The sequence below is a fragment of the Medicago sativa genome, chromosome 4 (genome assembly GCF_051527215.1).
Source record: "Medicago sativa cultivar Bolivia chromosome 4, Bolivia_mono, whole genome shotgun sequence".
In the NCBI taxonomy this organism is placed as follows: Eukaryota; Viridiplantae; Streptophyta; class Magnoliopsida; order Fabales; family Fabaceae; genus Medicago; species Medicago sativa.
In genome coordinates this window covers 8938774-8955017 of record NC_140752.1, presented here as the reverse complement: position 1 = coordinate 8955017, position 16244 = coordinate 8938774, and the positions used below count along the sequence as shown (strand labels likewise).

At 31.3% G+C, this 16244-nt stretch overlaps 3 protein-coding genes and 1 pseudogene across 5 annotated transcripts; all 4 read right to left on the bottom strand.

The window, feature by feature from the left end:
* Nucleotides 1–1198: 1198 nt before the first annotated feature.
* LOC146926061 (pleiotropic drug resistance protein 1-like) lies at nt 1199–8432 on the bottom strand. Of its 2 annotated transcripts, XM_085758470.1 has the most exons (19): nt 8227–8432; nt 7424–7500; nt 7301–7354; nt 6787–7179; nt 6343–6624; nt 5899–6214; nt 5635–5795; nt 5416–5519; nt 5175–5331; nt 4999–5091; nt 4657–4781; nt 3953–4285; nt 3334–3624; nt 3160–3243; nt 2917–3050; nt 2576–2803; nt 2267–2438; nt 1912–2166; nt 1199–1829 (listed from the first exon to the last, which is right to left on the bottom strand). In XM_085758470.1, exons 7-19 carry the CDS (start codon nt 5783–5785, stop codon nt 1569–1571), a joined length of 2388 nt encoding a protein of 795 aa, XP_085614596.1. In that variant the 5' UTR covers nt 5786–5795; nt 5899–6214; nt 6343–6624; nt 6787–7179; nt 7301–7354; nt 7424–7500; nt 8227–8432; the 3' UTR covers nt 1199–1568. The 2 variants fall into 2 exon arrangements, with proteins under 2 accessions (XP_085614596.1, XP_085614595.1); XM_085758469.1 differs by lacking the exons at nt 5899–6214; nt 6343–6624; nt 6787–7179; ... (1 more) ...; nt 7424–7500; nt 8227–8432 and having other exon boundaries at nt 5635–5840.
* On the bottom strand, nt 5895–7983 carry LOC146926062 (pleiotropic drug resistance protein TUR2-like). Its single transcript, XM_085706855.1, has 6 exons — nt 7929–7983; nt 7424–7500; nt 7301–7354; nt 6787–7179; nt 6343–6624; nt 5895–6077 (listed from the first exon to the last, which is right to left on the bottom strand). The coding sequence occupies exons 1-6, from the start codon at nt 7981–7983 to the stop codon at nt 5895–5897; spliced, it is 1044 nt and encodes a 347-aa protein (XP_085562981.1).
* A 2124-nt stretch (nt 8433–10556) lies between the features above and the next one.
* On the bottom strand, nt 10557–12429 carry LOC146926060 (pleiotropic drug resistance protein 1-like). Its single transcript, XM_085758471.1, has 4 exons — nt 11960–12429; nt 11467–11587; nt 11101–11274; nt 10557–10980 (listed from the first exon to the last, which is right to left on the bottom strand). Exons 1-4 carry the CDS (start codon nt 12265–12267, stop codon nt 10699–10701), a joined length of 885 nt encoding a protein of 294 aa, XP_085614597.1. The 5' UTR covers nt 12268–12429; the 3' UTR covers nt 10557–10698.
* A 1990-nt stretch (nt 12430–14419) lies between these two features.
* LOC146926059 (uncharacterized) lies at nt 14420–15994 on the bottom strand (annotated as a pseudogene). Its single transcript, XR_015034020.1, has 2 exons — nt 14730–15994; nt 14420–14627 (listed from the first exon to the last, which is right to left on the bottom strand). The product of XR_015034020.1 is annotated as an uncharacterized LOC146926059 (transcript).
* Nucleotides 15995–16244: the final 250 nt, after the last annotated feature.

Below are 16244 nucleotides of genomic sequence, written 5' to 3'. Positions count from 1 at the left end.
CTTTCCATTTGATACATGATATGAATTTATAGAGAAATATAACCCTCAAAATTAGGAACCAAAATATGCTGAAAAATATGTTTCTGTTTTTCTCCTTCAACGCAAAAGAGACAGAAGTGTCAAAAACTGGTCCAAAATGGTGCCACGATTTTGGCACTTCTTCATCCATAAATTTTGAGTCAATTTCAACAATTTGAAAATTAAGGTTCTCAATAGAAAGGATCATGTAATTTATCGAGTTTAGTTGAGAATTAACTAAAATCTAACTAATGATTTTTATTTATCATTGACCAAATTATGGTACTTTTGGTCAAATCGATTTAAGAATATGGACCTTTAGAAAGAAAAAAAAATTGAAACATGACATTGAGAAGGTGAATGACTCTCTATTTTAAAATGAATGTCATTTTTTCTCATTTTGCACATTAACAAATAACTCTAAATCTTTTCAAAGAAAAAAACAAATAACACTAAATAGAACACGTCAAAAAAAAAACGCTAAATAGAAGAAAGAGAATAATAATTGAATCAAATTATCCTATTAACCATTGATGAATTTGTCACTATCATAAATATAATTCGAAACCCCTTCAAAAAAAAATATATTAAGTGAAATATGTTTTAAGAAAAAAGTATATATTATTAATCAGATAAAATTGAGAAAATAATTAATATTACATTAAAAACAAAAAATTGTGATTGATTTTGAAACAATTTTATCTGGGAATATTCACTGTGAATAGGATGTAGTAGTATTTATTTTTTCAAAAAATAAAAAAATTTGTGTTATTGACATGAGAGATGCTTGACACGTGCAATTAAACATAGAATATGTATTGTGAGCAAAATAAATGTGTCGGGTGCCAATCTTTGACTAATTTCCAGATCACATGCAATGCAACATACATTATTAGTATTTTGTAGCATACCTTTTGAAAAAAATAATGTATAGTATGAACTACGTTACAATTTCATGACACAGCTTAAACTTAATGGAAAGGGCACATTGAATTAATTGACATGCCATTATTTTTATATTAATTTCTGAATAAATTAATGCTTCACTAAAGTCATATATAGAGACATATACATTTCTATACAGAAGCATCAATTTAACTCTAAATGTGAAACTAAATTTCCAAGTCAAATACTAAATCAAGAGTTAGCAAGCGTTAAACCAAAAAGATAAACAAACAAGTTGCAGAAAATAGAGAAAAGTTCTTTGTAATTTGATTGAATGAAAAACTGCCACTTAGGCTACAACTTTTAAGATTAAATATTGGGGAAATAACAAAAACCTAATGGGCCGAAAATCCAAACTGAAAACAAAACATAAAAATAATAAAAAGTGGGTTGAAATATTAAAATCCGGTTTTGGGCCTTGAGATGAATTCGGATGGCTAAAAAAGTCCATACATCATGGCGAAGCGACGAGTTCTACTCATGGGCAGCTTCTCTTTTCGAAAAGGTATATTTCAAGTCATTCGGACACCAGATGTCAAATCTGCACTATTTCCATCGAGCCTTTCGTCTTCAATACGTGCAGCCAGTCTTCCTACATCACTAATTTATCTATGTTGGAAGTTAAAGACTTTAATTGATACAGCAAAAGTAAAAGCAAAGATTATTGCAATTCCAAAAACCACAGCTGCAGAAACACCTACAAAATCATGTTTGATACCATAATAACTTCTTATATATTCCTGAACTGTAACATCTTCCATTTCCAATATGTCTGTTATATTTCCAAATTGTGATGCAAATAATCCATATAAGCTCCAAGCTACAGGATTTGCCCAATAGTACCAACTCCACCACACTGGCATTCTCTGTTATCAAAAAAATGAAAAAATATAAAATATAATAATAATGCAAAGTTATTTGATGTATTTTAAGGTTGAAAATACTTACAGGTCTTGGAACAACAAATCCAGAAAAGAGATTCCAACTTCCATAAAATGCAGATGCCAAAACTGCAGCAATATGGTAATTTGGAGTAACTGCCACTGCCATCATACCATAGAAGGTGAAGTAGCAAAATGTGAAGTACATGAAAAACATGTACCAAAAGAATTTTGCTACAGTCCACTCAAATCCAATCATGGCATAAACTATTACACCATATGATAATGTTTGTGCTAGAATATAAGGTAGCTCTATTAAAACCTGTGACAGAAGAGACTGAGTTATGTTAACATGAGTAAGTAAATAAATAAATCATAAGGAAAATACATTTATTTTGTGTGTGAAATAATGATTTTATTACCTGTGCAAGTGCATAGGGTAGGGCAGAATACATCCCAGCAGCTCTTTCTCTATAAAAAACAGTTCTTTCAACAGCTACTACTGGTTGTACCGCTGCTGAATTTTGGACCCCAATGAAGAAAACAGCAGTGTACATTGAGCCCATCGCATTAGACAGGTCTAGTCCGCTTGTGCTGGAATCCACAAAAGGCATCACAATTCAAGTGGAAATGAAAAATCAACTAAACGGCGCGTTTGGATAAATATTTTGATTAAGCACAAATTCAATAAGCTATTGTCATATTTATAGAATTTGGAAGTTTTCACTTACTATTTGTGTCCGAGGTCCCAAAACATTGTTCCAAACATCAATGCTATGAAAGTAACAAAGTAAAACCTAACAGCAGTGTATAACGGGTTGCGCCAATATGACCAACGTTGTTTCCACAAGCAAGCCAAGCATTGAACTAAAAATGATTGTGAGTATTGGGTAGGGAAATAAATATCCTTGGAACCAATAGCAGGTTTACCCAATTCTGCTATAAGTTGCTTATTTCTCCTGAACAATAGTGTATAACAGTTAAAGCCTTTTCTGAATATGATTACTGCAGGTACTACATTTAACAAATTCATACCCTGATCCATATAATAGTATTGTATATTATTTCTTACCTATATAGCTCAGAATTTTTATATATCTCATGAAAATCAACACCTAATGCAACTTCTTGTGCTGGACTTATCACTTCTAACATCCATGTTGCTGGGTTATATCCATCGTTTATTTTACTTACTCCTTCAATACTCTAGACAATAGAAAATATAAGAAAATTAGTAAATGGTGATTCAAGAATTATGCATGGTTGTTCACTTGTTGAAATAAAATTGAATTTAAAAGTTGCATCCAAATCCAACCTCAAAGTACTTGATCAATTGATTAGAATAACGACCTAATGGCCCAACATATATTTCTCGTCCTCCACTCTTCAACAAGAATAACTAGAATCACATGTAACATATATTAGATTTGAGTCCACGTGAGCAAATAAATTTTCATAAAGACGTTCATTTCATTATATGATTTCTTACCTCATCAAAAGATTCAAATATATCAATACTTGGTTGATGGATGGTACAAACAACTGTTCTTCCTGTGTCAACCGTGTTCCTAACGGTTCGCATAACAATTGCAGCAGCTCTAGCATCTAATCCAGATGTAGGCTCGTCCATGAAAATTATGGATGGATTGGCCACTAATTCAACTGCAATAGTTAACCTCTTGCGTTGTTCGGTTGAAAGACTGCTCACACCAGGCAAACCAACTAGTGAGTTCCTCAGCGGATTCAGCTCGACTAGTTCCATAACTTCCTCAATGAACATCTACAAGCATTTGTTAGATTCAAAAGTAAGAATAACAAGTCTAAGTTCGAAAGCTAAGTTATTTAGGATTGTTGAAGTCAAGAGAATATGATACAAAAGACTAAATACTACTAACCCTTATTTATAAGGATACAAGACCTAAAATCATAATTGAATATGGAAAGTAATCTTCAAATACTAAGATAGGAAACTAATCTAATGAGATGATTCATGATACGCCAACATTATGTCAAGATATTATACGATATTTCATATCCTCTAACACAAAAACCTTAAAAAGGTATGTAAAAGGGAAAATGATAAGGTGTCTTGAGCAGTAAATACTAACCTTTCTGGTATTGGAATCAACTTCTGCCGGTAAACGAAGCCAAGCTGAATACAGTAAGGACTCAGAGACAGTAACTTGAGGGGAGTGGATATCATTCTGCTCACAATAGCCAGAGATTCTGGCAAATGTTTCTTGCTTTTTAGGGTAGCCAGAAATTTTTATGCTCCCATCAATATAACCACTAGTTTTCCTACCAGCCAAAACATCCATCAAAGTAGTTTTACCAGCCCCACTAACACCCATCAAAGCTGTCAGAACACCAGGTCTAAATGCACCACTAACTCCCTTCAAAAGCACTAGCCTATCCTCTATCACACCTTGATCTTTCATTTCCTGCCAGTTGAAATTCCAAAAACAGAAAATAAAAGTTTGAACACTTTTTTAGTCGATATACTACTGCATGCAACGCGTATATACAATTACTGTGCATTATTTAAAATCTGTGATCATACTAATGCAAGGGTTAAACTCAAAACACTATAGCATATTTTTGAAAGACAGTCCGCAGCCGCAACTATAGTCTCGATGTCAAGGTTTTGTGCGACTGCATCCTAACTATAATTTTGGTCGCATCAACTACATTTGACCATGAAATTTTCCACAATGTCAACAATTGAGACGTGATCACAATGCAACTATAACTGCAATTCGAAACCTTGATTATCTAAACCAAATGCTAATTAATAACTTCGAAAATGACTTACTTGTGGCATGTCAACAGAGTATACAATTTCGTCAAATGTGATAGAATATGGTTCAAAAGGTAGAACCATTCCCCTTTTCATCCCACGGCTTGAATCAGCAACAGCAGTAGATCTTCTAGAATTTTCTGCACAACCAACACAGTTAAAAAAAACCTATTAGGTTAGTAAGCCCATAAGTCACTTAAAAAAATGTAAAATAACGATGGAAAAAATTAAAATTGTCACCAAATTTGGCGTCTCTAATATTTAGAAACAGATTTTGCTTTTTCCGTCTCTAAATTTCTATCGCTACTTACATGCATTGAAATATTTGTGTGAGGAGGTATAAACAATATATATGACCTGATTCTGTTAATTCAATTTCTTGATTTCTATCATTTGGTGCATTATTGCCTCCTGATTCTTCTTTTATTGTTGCTTGTTGCTTGTCAAGTGCTTAAAAAAACAAGTATATGTATTAGTAACATTTTTCATCACAATGAGAATCTTAATAAATAAGCAAATATAAAGATACTCACGATCAAGGTAAGTGAGAGCGATAGTGTATAAAAAGTTGTGAAGGAAAATATATCCTATTAATGCACCAACTCCTATCCAATACCAATATGCATGTGTGAAGAATCCACGTGATTTCAAACATTGAACTCCCAGTGTCACGTTTGAATATGGCGTTATCTGTAATTGAAAAGAAAATGAAATTAGGCCTACACATTTTTTGAAATGAAAGATAATGATAATGTCATAAGTTTCAGAAATTACTTTGTTCCAACTGTTTCCAAGGAATTCATTCACCATCATAGCATTTTGTGCATACATTAAAGGTGAAATCCAGTAACCCCAAATCCACCAGTGCTTAATATCATCTGATTCATTGCCAATGAAATGAAAGATGCATCAATTAATATTAAATTTCATTATATGATAACTGCAGCAAATATGTGAATTTAACACTTAATTTCTACTTGAGTGTCAACTCACCTTTTGCAAGAATGAATCCACCCAATGTGAAAATTATAAGAAGTGTATAGAAGCCAGTTATGTAAGCAATAATCATATCCCTACAAAATGCTGCTATAGCTCGGAACAATCCAGTAGCTGTCTGGTTTATCAGTATTAGTAGAAGATACATCTTAAGAAATCTGCATAAATTAATAGTCATCAATCACACCATAAATAACACTATACAATCAAGCATAATATACACATTAATTGTTGCAAAACAGATAATAGAAGCTTATTTACCTCCAAATATTTGGATCAAATCCAATTACATAGTAAGTGAGGAATACCCAAATAGAAGCATCTACAAGTGTAACAGGAGCTTTTACAATCCATGAGGGAATAGCATAAGCCCATGAAGGATAAAATAAGTGGTCTCTTTGCTTAAAGAATGTAGGAAGTTTCACAATTGTCAATGTAAGCTAATAGTTCCATTAAACATGAGCATTATCAATGAGAAAAATAAAGCACCAAAATAAGATTGTCCATCAATCACTGTTTCTTTGTGCATATGGGTTCGCAGAAAAAGTGTCATAGTAATTGTTGCCATTATAGAAACCTACATATCATAGAGAGAGAGAGAGAGAGAGAGAGAGAGAGAGAGAGAGAGAAGAAAATGAAAAAGTTGAAACCATGCATGCATGTTAAACAAAAAGTAGATATTATAGAAATAAAGCTAGAACTCACTTGAACCATCTTAAAGAGGAAAATGAATGAACTCCTTTTCATAAGCAAAAACTCTCTTGAGAAGTTAGCCTTTAAAAGTTCCTTCTTGTTAACACCATACTTTTTAGTTGTTAATGCTGCTGGATGATTATTTGACTTGTCAAATGGAATTTCAAGCTCTTCTTTGATCGTCTTCCCAACATGGAACGACTTGAATGCCTCTGCAAATTGAGTAACTGTTACAAACCTATATGGTTCATCTCTGTGCATCCAATATTGCACTTGATCCTTTCTTGAAGTTACCTGCAACAAAAGCGGAAAATACATTATGGACATGTCATAAGCGGTTTCCATAAGTTCTGTTTATGTCAGTAATAATAAGCTCATATAAATCGATCCAAATAGGCCCTTAAGTAGCTAAATGCTCATAAACACTTCTGAAGAGGTTTATGAATTTTGACTTACTTCTTGAAGGAAATCAGCAACACCTTTTCTCTCAGGACATTTGAAACCAACAGATTCAAAAAATTCAAGAACATGTTCACGAGGTCCTTGGTAAACAATTTCACCATCAGATAAAAGAATAATGTCGTCAAAAAGTTCATAAGTCTCAGGTGCTGGCTGAAGCAATGAGATAACTGCAGTTCCATGAAGAATATGAACATATTGCCTAAGAGATTTCACAATTTGAAAAGCTGTAAAACTATCTAAGCCAGTTGATATTTCATCCATGAATAGAACTTTCGATGGTCCAACCAACATTTCTCCCGTGGTAAGTCTCTTTCTTTGTCCACCGGAGATACCACGGTGCATTGCATCTCCTACCATGGTATCAGCACATACATCCAACCCCAGTATCTGCAATAGAAAAATTAGAGACGAAAAATGAAGTGTTAGAAACGTCAAAATCGAAGACTAATTTCATTTTTTCGATCTTTCTCTAATTTTTCGAGAATAATTCAACGTTATGAATTATTACCTTCAGCATATAATCTGTTATCAGACTTTCCTCTTGGCCTTCAGTTGAAGTTGCCTAGTATATCAAAATTCATTGACATCAAATGCTTTAGAAATATATAGCATAATTTAGTTTCTTTCTCACCTTCATGTAAACATCAATATCTGGGTCTGGTATAATCCTTGCTTCTTTTTCTCTTCTACATAACTCAGATAGCAAATCTATGCATCACAAAAAAATAAAAATAAAAATATGCAAGTTATGTTAAATTAATCCCCAAATTAATAGGGTGTTCCATTGCATGTATGGAAGTCAATTTGCACCTATAAACATAATCATAACAGAATGTGCCCCATTTTTATTTTTTTTTGGAAAATGCCAAAATGAAATATATATTGAATAAACCAAAAAGTCATTCCCTACTTTTACATATGGTTGCAGCTTTGGTCTCAAACAATATTTGTTACCCAAAAAATTGTGATTTTTGGGTCCAAAAGGGTGATTTTTTTTTTTCTCCCTAATCTCAAATTCAAAGGGAAAATACATGTAGCTATCACTCTTAATCTTAAAAATCACATTTTTTTTTAGTAAAAAAATGTGGATTATGACCAAAATTGCAATAATGTATGAAACTTTGGGACATAGTCACACGGTTTGTAATTCGCTTCGGCACGAGGTACAGGTTCGAGTACGTGATTCGTCATTCTCAAAGAATTGAGTACGTGAGAGGGTATATATAATCGATATGTTATGGGTTCGTGGTACTCTCAAATATAATATCGGTACACTATTTTTGAAAAAAATATTCGAGCAAAATTAGAATCTAAACCTGATGAAAAGTGGTTTACAAACATGATAAAAATTGGTTTACAAAACAACTAGAAGTCCCGCATCGGGCACTTAATAAACACTAATAGGAAGAGGAGTTTATAAATATACAATCTTACACCTCATACTTGTAACAAGCTACAAGGGGACTTGGATCCTCTCATTCTCTATTTCTCTCCTCTTCTTCTCTATTTTTTTTCTCTCTCTCTTGATCTTCTCTCTAAAATTTAGAGAGAGAAAGACACAAAATGGAAAAGGAGGGGGACAAGGAGAAGATCCAATCTCACAAGCCAACCTTGCATTGGTGGGGCCAATGGATATAACTTTTATTAAAGTGTTGTCTCTTCCCAATACCATTTAATTAGTTCAAAGTTTTTATTATTTAATTAAAATTTGATTTTTATGTCTCCGGTACTCTACGATTATTGAATTCCGTACAAATTATTGCCAGCGAATCGGTTTGCGGTTTTCTGGACAAGGCAGATAATTCTATTACTATGCTTAGGGATGGGGCTTTTTTTCTTCTATCCATTAAATATGAGACTTCTAACTTTAAATTATACTCATCCATTTCTCTTTGCATCGCAATTCACAACAGCTCTGTCTTCCATATGTGAGAATGATGGTCGGATAAATCCATTTACTTTACTGATTTAGCTCAAATTTTACTACTCCCTCCGTCCCTTAATGTAACCCCCCTTTGCATTTTTCACATTTCTTAAGAAAAGTTGTCAGTGTAATTAATGTGTCTGTTTTGTGTATTAATATTACCAAATTGTCCTTTGTTTGTATGTGTATTAAATTTGACTATTCATATTTCAAGACAAGTTAGTAGTAATAATTAGGGTGAGAACTACGTTACCCTCTCTTGTTTAAGGGGTAATTTACCCTCTCATATATCAACCAATCAAAATGTAATATGCATAGACAACATTAAATGTCAAATAAATAAATCAATTTTTTCTAAAAATAAAAAAGTTAATCTTAATCATAAGGTAACTTTTAATACTTTTAATTTTTATTTAGAGTAAATTACACTCCCCTCCACTCTTATGTTAAAATATACACTTCCCTCCCTTTAAAAATAAAATCTACACTCCTCTCCCTATAAGATGCTTGAATTACAACCATCTCCCTTAATAATTAAATATGTACTACACTTTAATCTATTTTAACATAAATAAATATTTTTATGATATATACTAATTTTGAACCACCATTTAAGAAAAATAAATTCATTTCTTTATAATTTAAATATCAATGGTAATTAAACTTAAATATTTTGCTATTAAGTTTATAATTTATAATATAAAACTAATTTTTAAATAACCATATTTTACTGTATTTAATTTTGTGTTTAAAAGAAGATTTGAGGTGAACATAACATTAATTCATGATATTTGGAGATATATTTGTGTATAATTTTTCTGATTCAATGAAGATGATGAAGATTCAAAGAAAGAAGATGGAGATGATGTACATCTTCATCATATTTCTGGATTTTTTTTTCATTTTTCATAAAAATATATTTTAAAAAATAAAATTATGTATTTTTTTTAATAAAAAAATGAGAAAAAGGATGTATATGTGCTTTTATGAGAGATAAAAGACCTAAACGGAAAAAAATAAAGATAAAGGACCAAAGTGTTACAAATAAATAAGATAAAGGACCTATAATGTAATCTTGTCTATAATTAAATAAAAATTAAAAGTATTAAAAGTTGCCTAAAATTGATTTTTTTTTATAGAAAAAAAATTACTCATTTATTGACATTTAATGTTGCCAATGTATATTACATTTTGATTGGTTGATATCATGAGGGGGTAAATACCCTCTAAACAAGAGAGGGTAATCTAGAAAAAACCAATAATTAGGGGTATGTTTAGGAAAAAAGTAATAAATGCATCTAGTAATTTGAAAAGGGGGTTACATTTAGGGACAAAAATAAAATCAAATGGGTGGTTACATTAAGGGACGGAGGGAGTATTATGTAGACTTTTTTTATTCAATTCACGTGGAAAAACCAAATCAATGATCTTATAAATCCAACAATCCAATGCAAACCAAACCAAATAAATTAGTCTTTGTTTTCAATGTTGGAATCAATCCAAACAAAAACTGACTATTTATTTGACTGACTATTAAATTAGTCCTCAGTTGGTAGGATATTGCATATTAAATTAGTCCTCAGTTGGTAGGGATATTACATATTATATGCAGGGGTCGGGGTTCGAACCCCGGACAACCTACTTCTCCACATTTAAAATGTATGAGCTCTCGCCACTATACTACTTGACAAAATAAAAAAAAAAAAAAAATTAGTTCTCAGGACCAAGGTTCAATCCTTTTTATTTTATAAGTCTTGTATAGTTTTTATTTTTAATGGTTTCACCGTAAAATTTGTTTTAAATCTTTATATTGAACCGACTTTGAAGTTGATACAAGAAGATAAATAAAATAATGATTATAAAAAGAGAAACAATCGAGACAAATTTGGTGTCGGAAATTTGAGATGCAAAGAGAAATGGATGAGTGAACTTTGTAGCAATTGGAGAGACTATTTTTAGGATTTGAACATACGACTTTCACGTCATAAGACAACAACTTTTACCATTGCACCAAGATTTGTTATGGTATCATGCAAAATTAGATATGAAAAATTTGGTACACATGGAAAGAAAAAAAAAACCCTAGTATTGGAAGTGGTTATACCATATCTTGATCCAACTCCTTGGCACCTTGCTGAGAAAGCCAAAGTTTCCCTCACAGTCATTTCTCCAATATGAACATCATGTTGACTAATATATGCAGCAGTTCTCTGAGGTACAAATTCATCCATCCCATGTCCATTATAAGTCACTCTCCCAGATACCTAGAGGACACAATAACATTCATTTTTTTGGTGATATCTTGTACATATATTCATATATGTTAAGTAAAAATTAAATATCAAATTTAAAATTCATAATGAAAGTTAATCAAGTATTTTCACCTTGAGAGCTTTATCAAGCTTTCCAGTTAAGGCCAAAAGAAGTGTGGTCTTTCCGGAACTTGGAGGACCAAGAAGCAGTGTCATCCTACCAGGTTTGACTATTCCACTTACATCTTTAAGGATAGTCATATGTTTCTTTTTGTGTGATAGAATACGAAGAAAAGCAAGTAAACCCTACAAGACCAAAACAAAGTAGTGCAAAGAAACATAGGATTAAGGTTGTTTATCAAAACATGAATAACAAACCAAAAATTTTGTAGGGTTTAAGGTTGAACAATCATAATTTTATAGGATTGACAACATATCTAACCAAAAAAATCTAAATAAGAAACACAAGTTTATGAGCTAGATTGTGCTGAAATTTACCTCCACTGCACCAATAGTAAAGTTTGTGAAACTAGGTAATGCTCTACTTCCCACATAAGCCTCTGCCTCAATAGTTAGGTGCTCAAAACGAACTTCACTTGTTGGAATCTCAATCCCAACTCTGAAAGAGAAAAAAAAAAAAAAAAAAAAAAATATATATATATATATATATATATATATATATATATATATATATATATATATATATATATATATATATTAACAAACACATGACAACAAAAAAAAAACTCATAAAAGTGACATTAGATTATTGAGTAATTGAAAATGATGTCCTCATGTAAGGGAGCAAAAGATAGGAAGAAAAGAAATGTTAAAAGTGAGAAAATTATGATCAATGTTTAAAAAAAAAACGAGCAACATGGATCAATTCATGTAATTGTGAACCGACACTATATATCGTTCAATTATTTGAACGATTTGATTGTGATTTTGTCTCGATTTTAAGAGCAATGCATCAATACTACTTGCTTACCTATCAATTCTTTCCTTTAGCTTCAACAAAAACTTTTCATTATCCTCTTCAGCAGCATTGATCAACCTATTCAAAAGTTTCCGTCTTTCTTGAACTCCAAGTTTATCTATATCAATAATCTCATTGGCAACTCCATGTGAACTGGCCAACAACCCTTTCTTTAAACGATTGTAAGTAGGGAGTTTTTCAATTGCAGCCCATTTGATACCTTCTTCATCATCTTCTTCGTGCCGCGAAGATCTCGAGAAAAACGTCGAAGTATTCCCTCTTAGACTACTACTTGCTATGTATAAATCACTTCCATCCATTGCTACCTACAACCAAAAGTCTTCCTTTTTCTTCAAAGAACGGTGCTAATAGCAACAATCTTCAAAATCAATGAACTTGTACTTGTAACAGTGCTTTGCTTTGTCTATATATGAAAATGAAAATAAGAGAAAAAGCACACTAAAAATAAGAAAAAGAGTGATGGGTTGTTGTATAAGAAACTTTATCTCATAAGAAACATGTGTATCCTAAAAAGTGTCTTGTTCCATAAGAATAAAAGTTATTAAAAACGAAAATTTATATTACTGATGAGATATTATAGAAATGACATCATTATATATAGGGCACCGTTAACTACGGATTTAAAAGAAGAGTAAATTACACTCCTCTCCTCTCAAAGATGTTTGAATTACACTCTCCTCCCCTCTTATGTTAAAATATACACTCCTCTCCCTTGAAAAGTAAAGTTTACACTTCCCTCCCCTATAAGATGCTTGAATTACAACCCCCTCCCTTAATAATTAAATATGGACTACACTTTAATCTATTTTAACATAAATAAATATTTGTATAATATATATTAATTTTGAATCACCATTTAAAAAATATAAATTTGTTTCTTTATAATCTAAATGTCAATAACAATTAAATTTAAATATTTTGTCATTAATTTTATAATTTAGAGTATAAAAATTCTCTTTTAAATAACCATACTTAATCGACTTTAGTAATTTTTCACATATTTTAATTTTATTTTGGGTTGTTTCATATTTTATAATAGGGTTTAAAACTATATGTTAATGAAATTGTGAATAAAAAATAGAGAAAGATATGTATTCAAAATTTTATTATATTAAAATGAACCCGCAATGCTATTTTTCTTTTATGTGTGTAAGATTATTTTTTTGTTAGATTATTAGAAATAAAAAAAAATATTGAGGGACTAAAGCGTAGATTTTAACATAAAAGGGGAGTGGAATGTAATTCAAGCTTCTCTCAAGGGAGGGGAGTGAAATATTTTCTAATATGTTTTGAATAAGAGGGAGGCAAGTGTATATTTTAACATAAGAGGAGAAGGGAGTGTAATTCAAGCATCTTTGATGGGAGGGGAGTGTAATTTACTCTTAAAAGAATCTAGAGATTTTTTTTAGAAATTTTAAAAAAAAATCTGAAGCTATTTTTGTTTGTTTACTATTATAAAAATCATTTTTTTTTAAGATTTAAAGCTCTTACATTTTAGTTCCTTATTATTTTTTTCTTAAAAAGAAATAGATTTTAAAAAAACTTCTAGAAGTTCTATAAAAAGGTACTGAAAAATTCTAGAAATTTTCTTATATAGTAGTATCATTTAATTTTAGTTAATGAAACGGTACCATACAAGGGAATATATATATATATATATATATATATATATATATATATATATATATATATATATAGTATGAGGCCTAAATAGATACTGTTACATTAATGCGTAACGTTTCATCAAAAAGAAAAATGAATGCATAACGTTGAAATTGAAGAGTGGATGTTGTTGGTTTAGAGAATGTTATGAAACACGTTTACATCAGTTCTTCATTAGTGCCCAGTTGCCTGCGTTAATGGAAACTTGGATTGTTAGTTTACTTGTGCCCACTCTAAATGAAAACTTTTACTACATCAAATTTTTTTATTACTGCCCAATTGCCTTGGGATGGTTTTCCACCCTCTTTCCAGAGTGCATGCTTAGGCAATATGGACATTCCTATATATTTTATCGTTGTCAAAATTATGTTTATCAATTCGATCAAGCATTTCATGATTATTTGTGTAGTTTGACATCTGAAGAAATGTGGGGACCACTTTTAGAGACCAACGGGCAAGTTTATCCTAGTTACATTGTGTGGTTCTATGACATATCCCATGTTAATACCTATTGTAGATGAAGATAATAAAAATGATATTTATGATGTAGGAGGATTCAAAATATGGCTTTAGATGCAGTAAATACTAGTGCGTAATGGATGGAATGGAACATCCTCTATAAGAGTCAGGGGCGGAGCCAGGAATTTCAACTAGTGGAGGCACTATATATATATATATATATATATATATATATATATATATATATATATATATATATATATATATATATTTAACATAGCAGGAATATATATATATTAACAACAAAGTGCCAAAAAACTAAGAACAAAATACACAAATAAACACCTATAAATAATAGGCCGCTGGAATATATAGCAGGAAAACAGAACAGCACTGCAGCAAAAGGCAAAAAGAAAAACCTGTAATATATAGTAGGAAAAGAGCACCCCTGCCTAAGCTCCAAAACCACAAAAACAACAAAAGTCATCACCAAACCAAAACCCAGCTGCCAACAACATTTACAATTGTCCTCTACGACCTGTCATATTTTGAAAATATTGAATGATTTTGTCATTTTCAATCTCAATAAAAATCTCTCTCTATATATAAGTAACTAGACAATCATTTAGCCATTGATCACCCATTCGATTTCGCAACTGAGTCTTGATAATCTTCATAGCTGAGAAAGCTCTTTCAGCTGTTGCAGTTGCCACAAGTAGTATCAAAGATAACTTTAAAAGCAAATATACCAATTGATACACAATATGTCTTCTTGTCTCCACCATCTTTATACTCAAATCACCAATCCCCTCTAATTCAAAAAATGCATCTTCAGAGCATACATCTAAAATATAATTTTCAAGTTGAGAATCTAGTTTCAATAGTTGAACAGGAGAAAATTCTGAAGGATAAAATTCAGCTAAACGAATCAACTTCTTCTTATCAAATGCAAAAAAGCTATCTCTTGGGTTTAATACCATTTGCTCTTTAACTGAGATATCTCGAGATTCATCAATCATAATAGCAAAGAAATCATCTCCTAGATCATGAATTATTGCTTTAGTTGTTTCATAGGCAGCAGCTCTAACAATAATCTTTTGAATTTGAGGAGATGTTAGCTTAAGATTTCCACTAGTATTCTTCCAAACCTCACGAATAGTTTCATTATGGTTAACAAGAAAATCCACAAGCTCAAGAAAATTACCTTTATTATTGATGATGAATTCTCATCATGACCACGAAAAGCTAAACCTTGCATCAACAGATATCGAATGCAATTAAGAATGGCAGTCAGGCGAATTCGATATTCCACTTTAACTTGATGGGATTGTTTGTGCATAGCTCCCTCGATATGTTGCTTTTGTTTCATTAGATCTTGACAGTTTCTCCATGCTTGATTATGAGCGCTGTTTACACTTCCGACATGGACTTGAAACCTATCACTTTTTCTCCAATTTGAAAAACCTTCTGTTATAAAGGCCTCACCACTACCTCTATGTTCTTTAAGATGTGATCTCATGAGATAACAACATAAGCAATATGCTGCATCTTCCTTTTGACTATATTCCAACCAACCGCCATATTTTGAATACTATTCCAAATTAAACTTACGAGAGGAATCTCCAAATTTTGTAAGTGGAAAATTAATCTCTCTTGGTTGACAAGGGCCCTTTTGAAAATAGTATCTCCTAATTTTTTCTCTATCACTTGGATGATAATCTAAAAGTCTTGGCCTCAACCCAGGATCACTAGGAAGCTTTCCCAAATCCAATTCTTACCATCTTTTCTTCAAAGGTGGACCCAATTGTATACTTTCACATTCATCAAGTGTTTGAGGATTAGGATTAGGAGTTGATGATTGTTCTGATTCTGAAATTGGTTTGTAAAATCTCTTCATTGAATGTTTACTGCAGCAAATTACAAGTTTATTCATCAGAGCACAATCAATTTATAATTCTAAAAACACTACCTTTTTTTTTATAAGTTATAACTACCCTATAAACACTACTCATGAGTACATAAAAATCATAGGAAATCAATCATAAAAAGAACATAAAAACATCAACACAAACACTTAAAGCAATAAAATAGCAGTAAAGTTTAAGATTGTTGAATAATCCCAAATCAAACCCTAACAATAAAATTTACACAATCA

Bases quoted from the DNA above. Each gene is read 5' to 3' on its own strand.
- LOC146926061 (XM_085758469.1), bottom strand. From the start codon at position 5,815: ATGACTATTAATTTATGCAGATTTCTTAAGATGTATCTTCTACTAATA. The intron at 2,167-2,266 runs GTAATAAAATCA...CTTCTGTCACAG, and splicing joins TACCCTATGCACTTGCACAG to GTTTTAATAGAGCTACCTTA. The intron at 1,830-1,911 runs GTAAGTATTTTC...TTTTGATAACAG, and splicing joins GATTTGTTGTTCCAAGACCT to AGAATGCCAGTGTGGTGGAG.
- LOC146926062 (XM_085706855.1), bottom strand. From the start codon at position 7,983: ATGACGAATCACGTACTCGAACCTGTACCTCGTGCCGAAGCGAATTAC. The intron at 7,501-7,928 runs GTGACTATGTCC...TGTGATGCATAG, and splicing joins CGAAGCGAATTACAAACCGT to ATTTGCTATCTGAGTTATGT. The intron at 7,180-7,300 runs GTAATAATTCAT...TTTCTATTGCAG, and splicing joins TAACAGATTATATGCTGAAG to ATACTGGGGTTGGATGTATG.
- LOC146926060 (XM_085758471.1), bottom strand. From the start codon at position 12,267: ATGGATGGAAGTGATTTATACATAGCAAGTAGTAGTCTAAGAGGGAAT. The intron at 11,588-11,959 runs GTAAGCAAGTAG...TTTCTCTTTCAG, and splicing joins CTAAAGGAAAGAATTGATAG to AGTTGGGATTGAGATTCCAA. The intron at 11,275-11,466 runs GTAAATTTCAGC...TTGGTCTTGTAG, and splicing joins TTACTATTGGTGCAGTGGAG to GGTTTACTTGCTTTTCTTCG.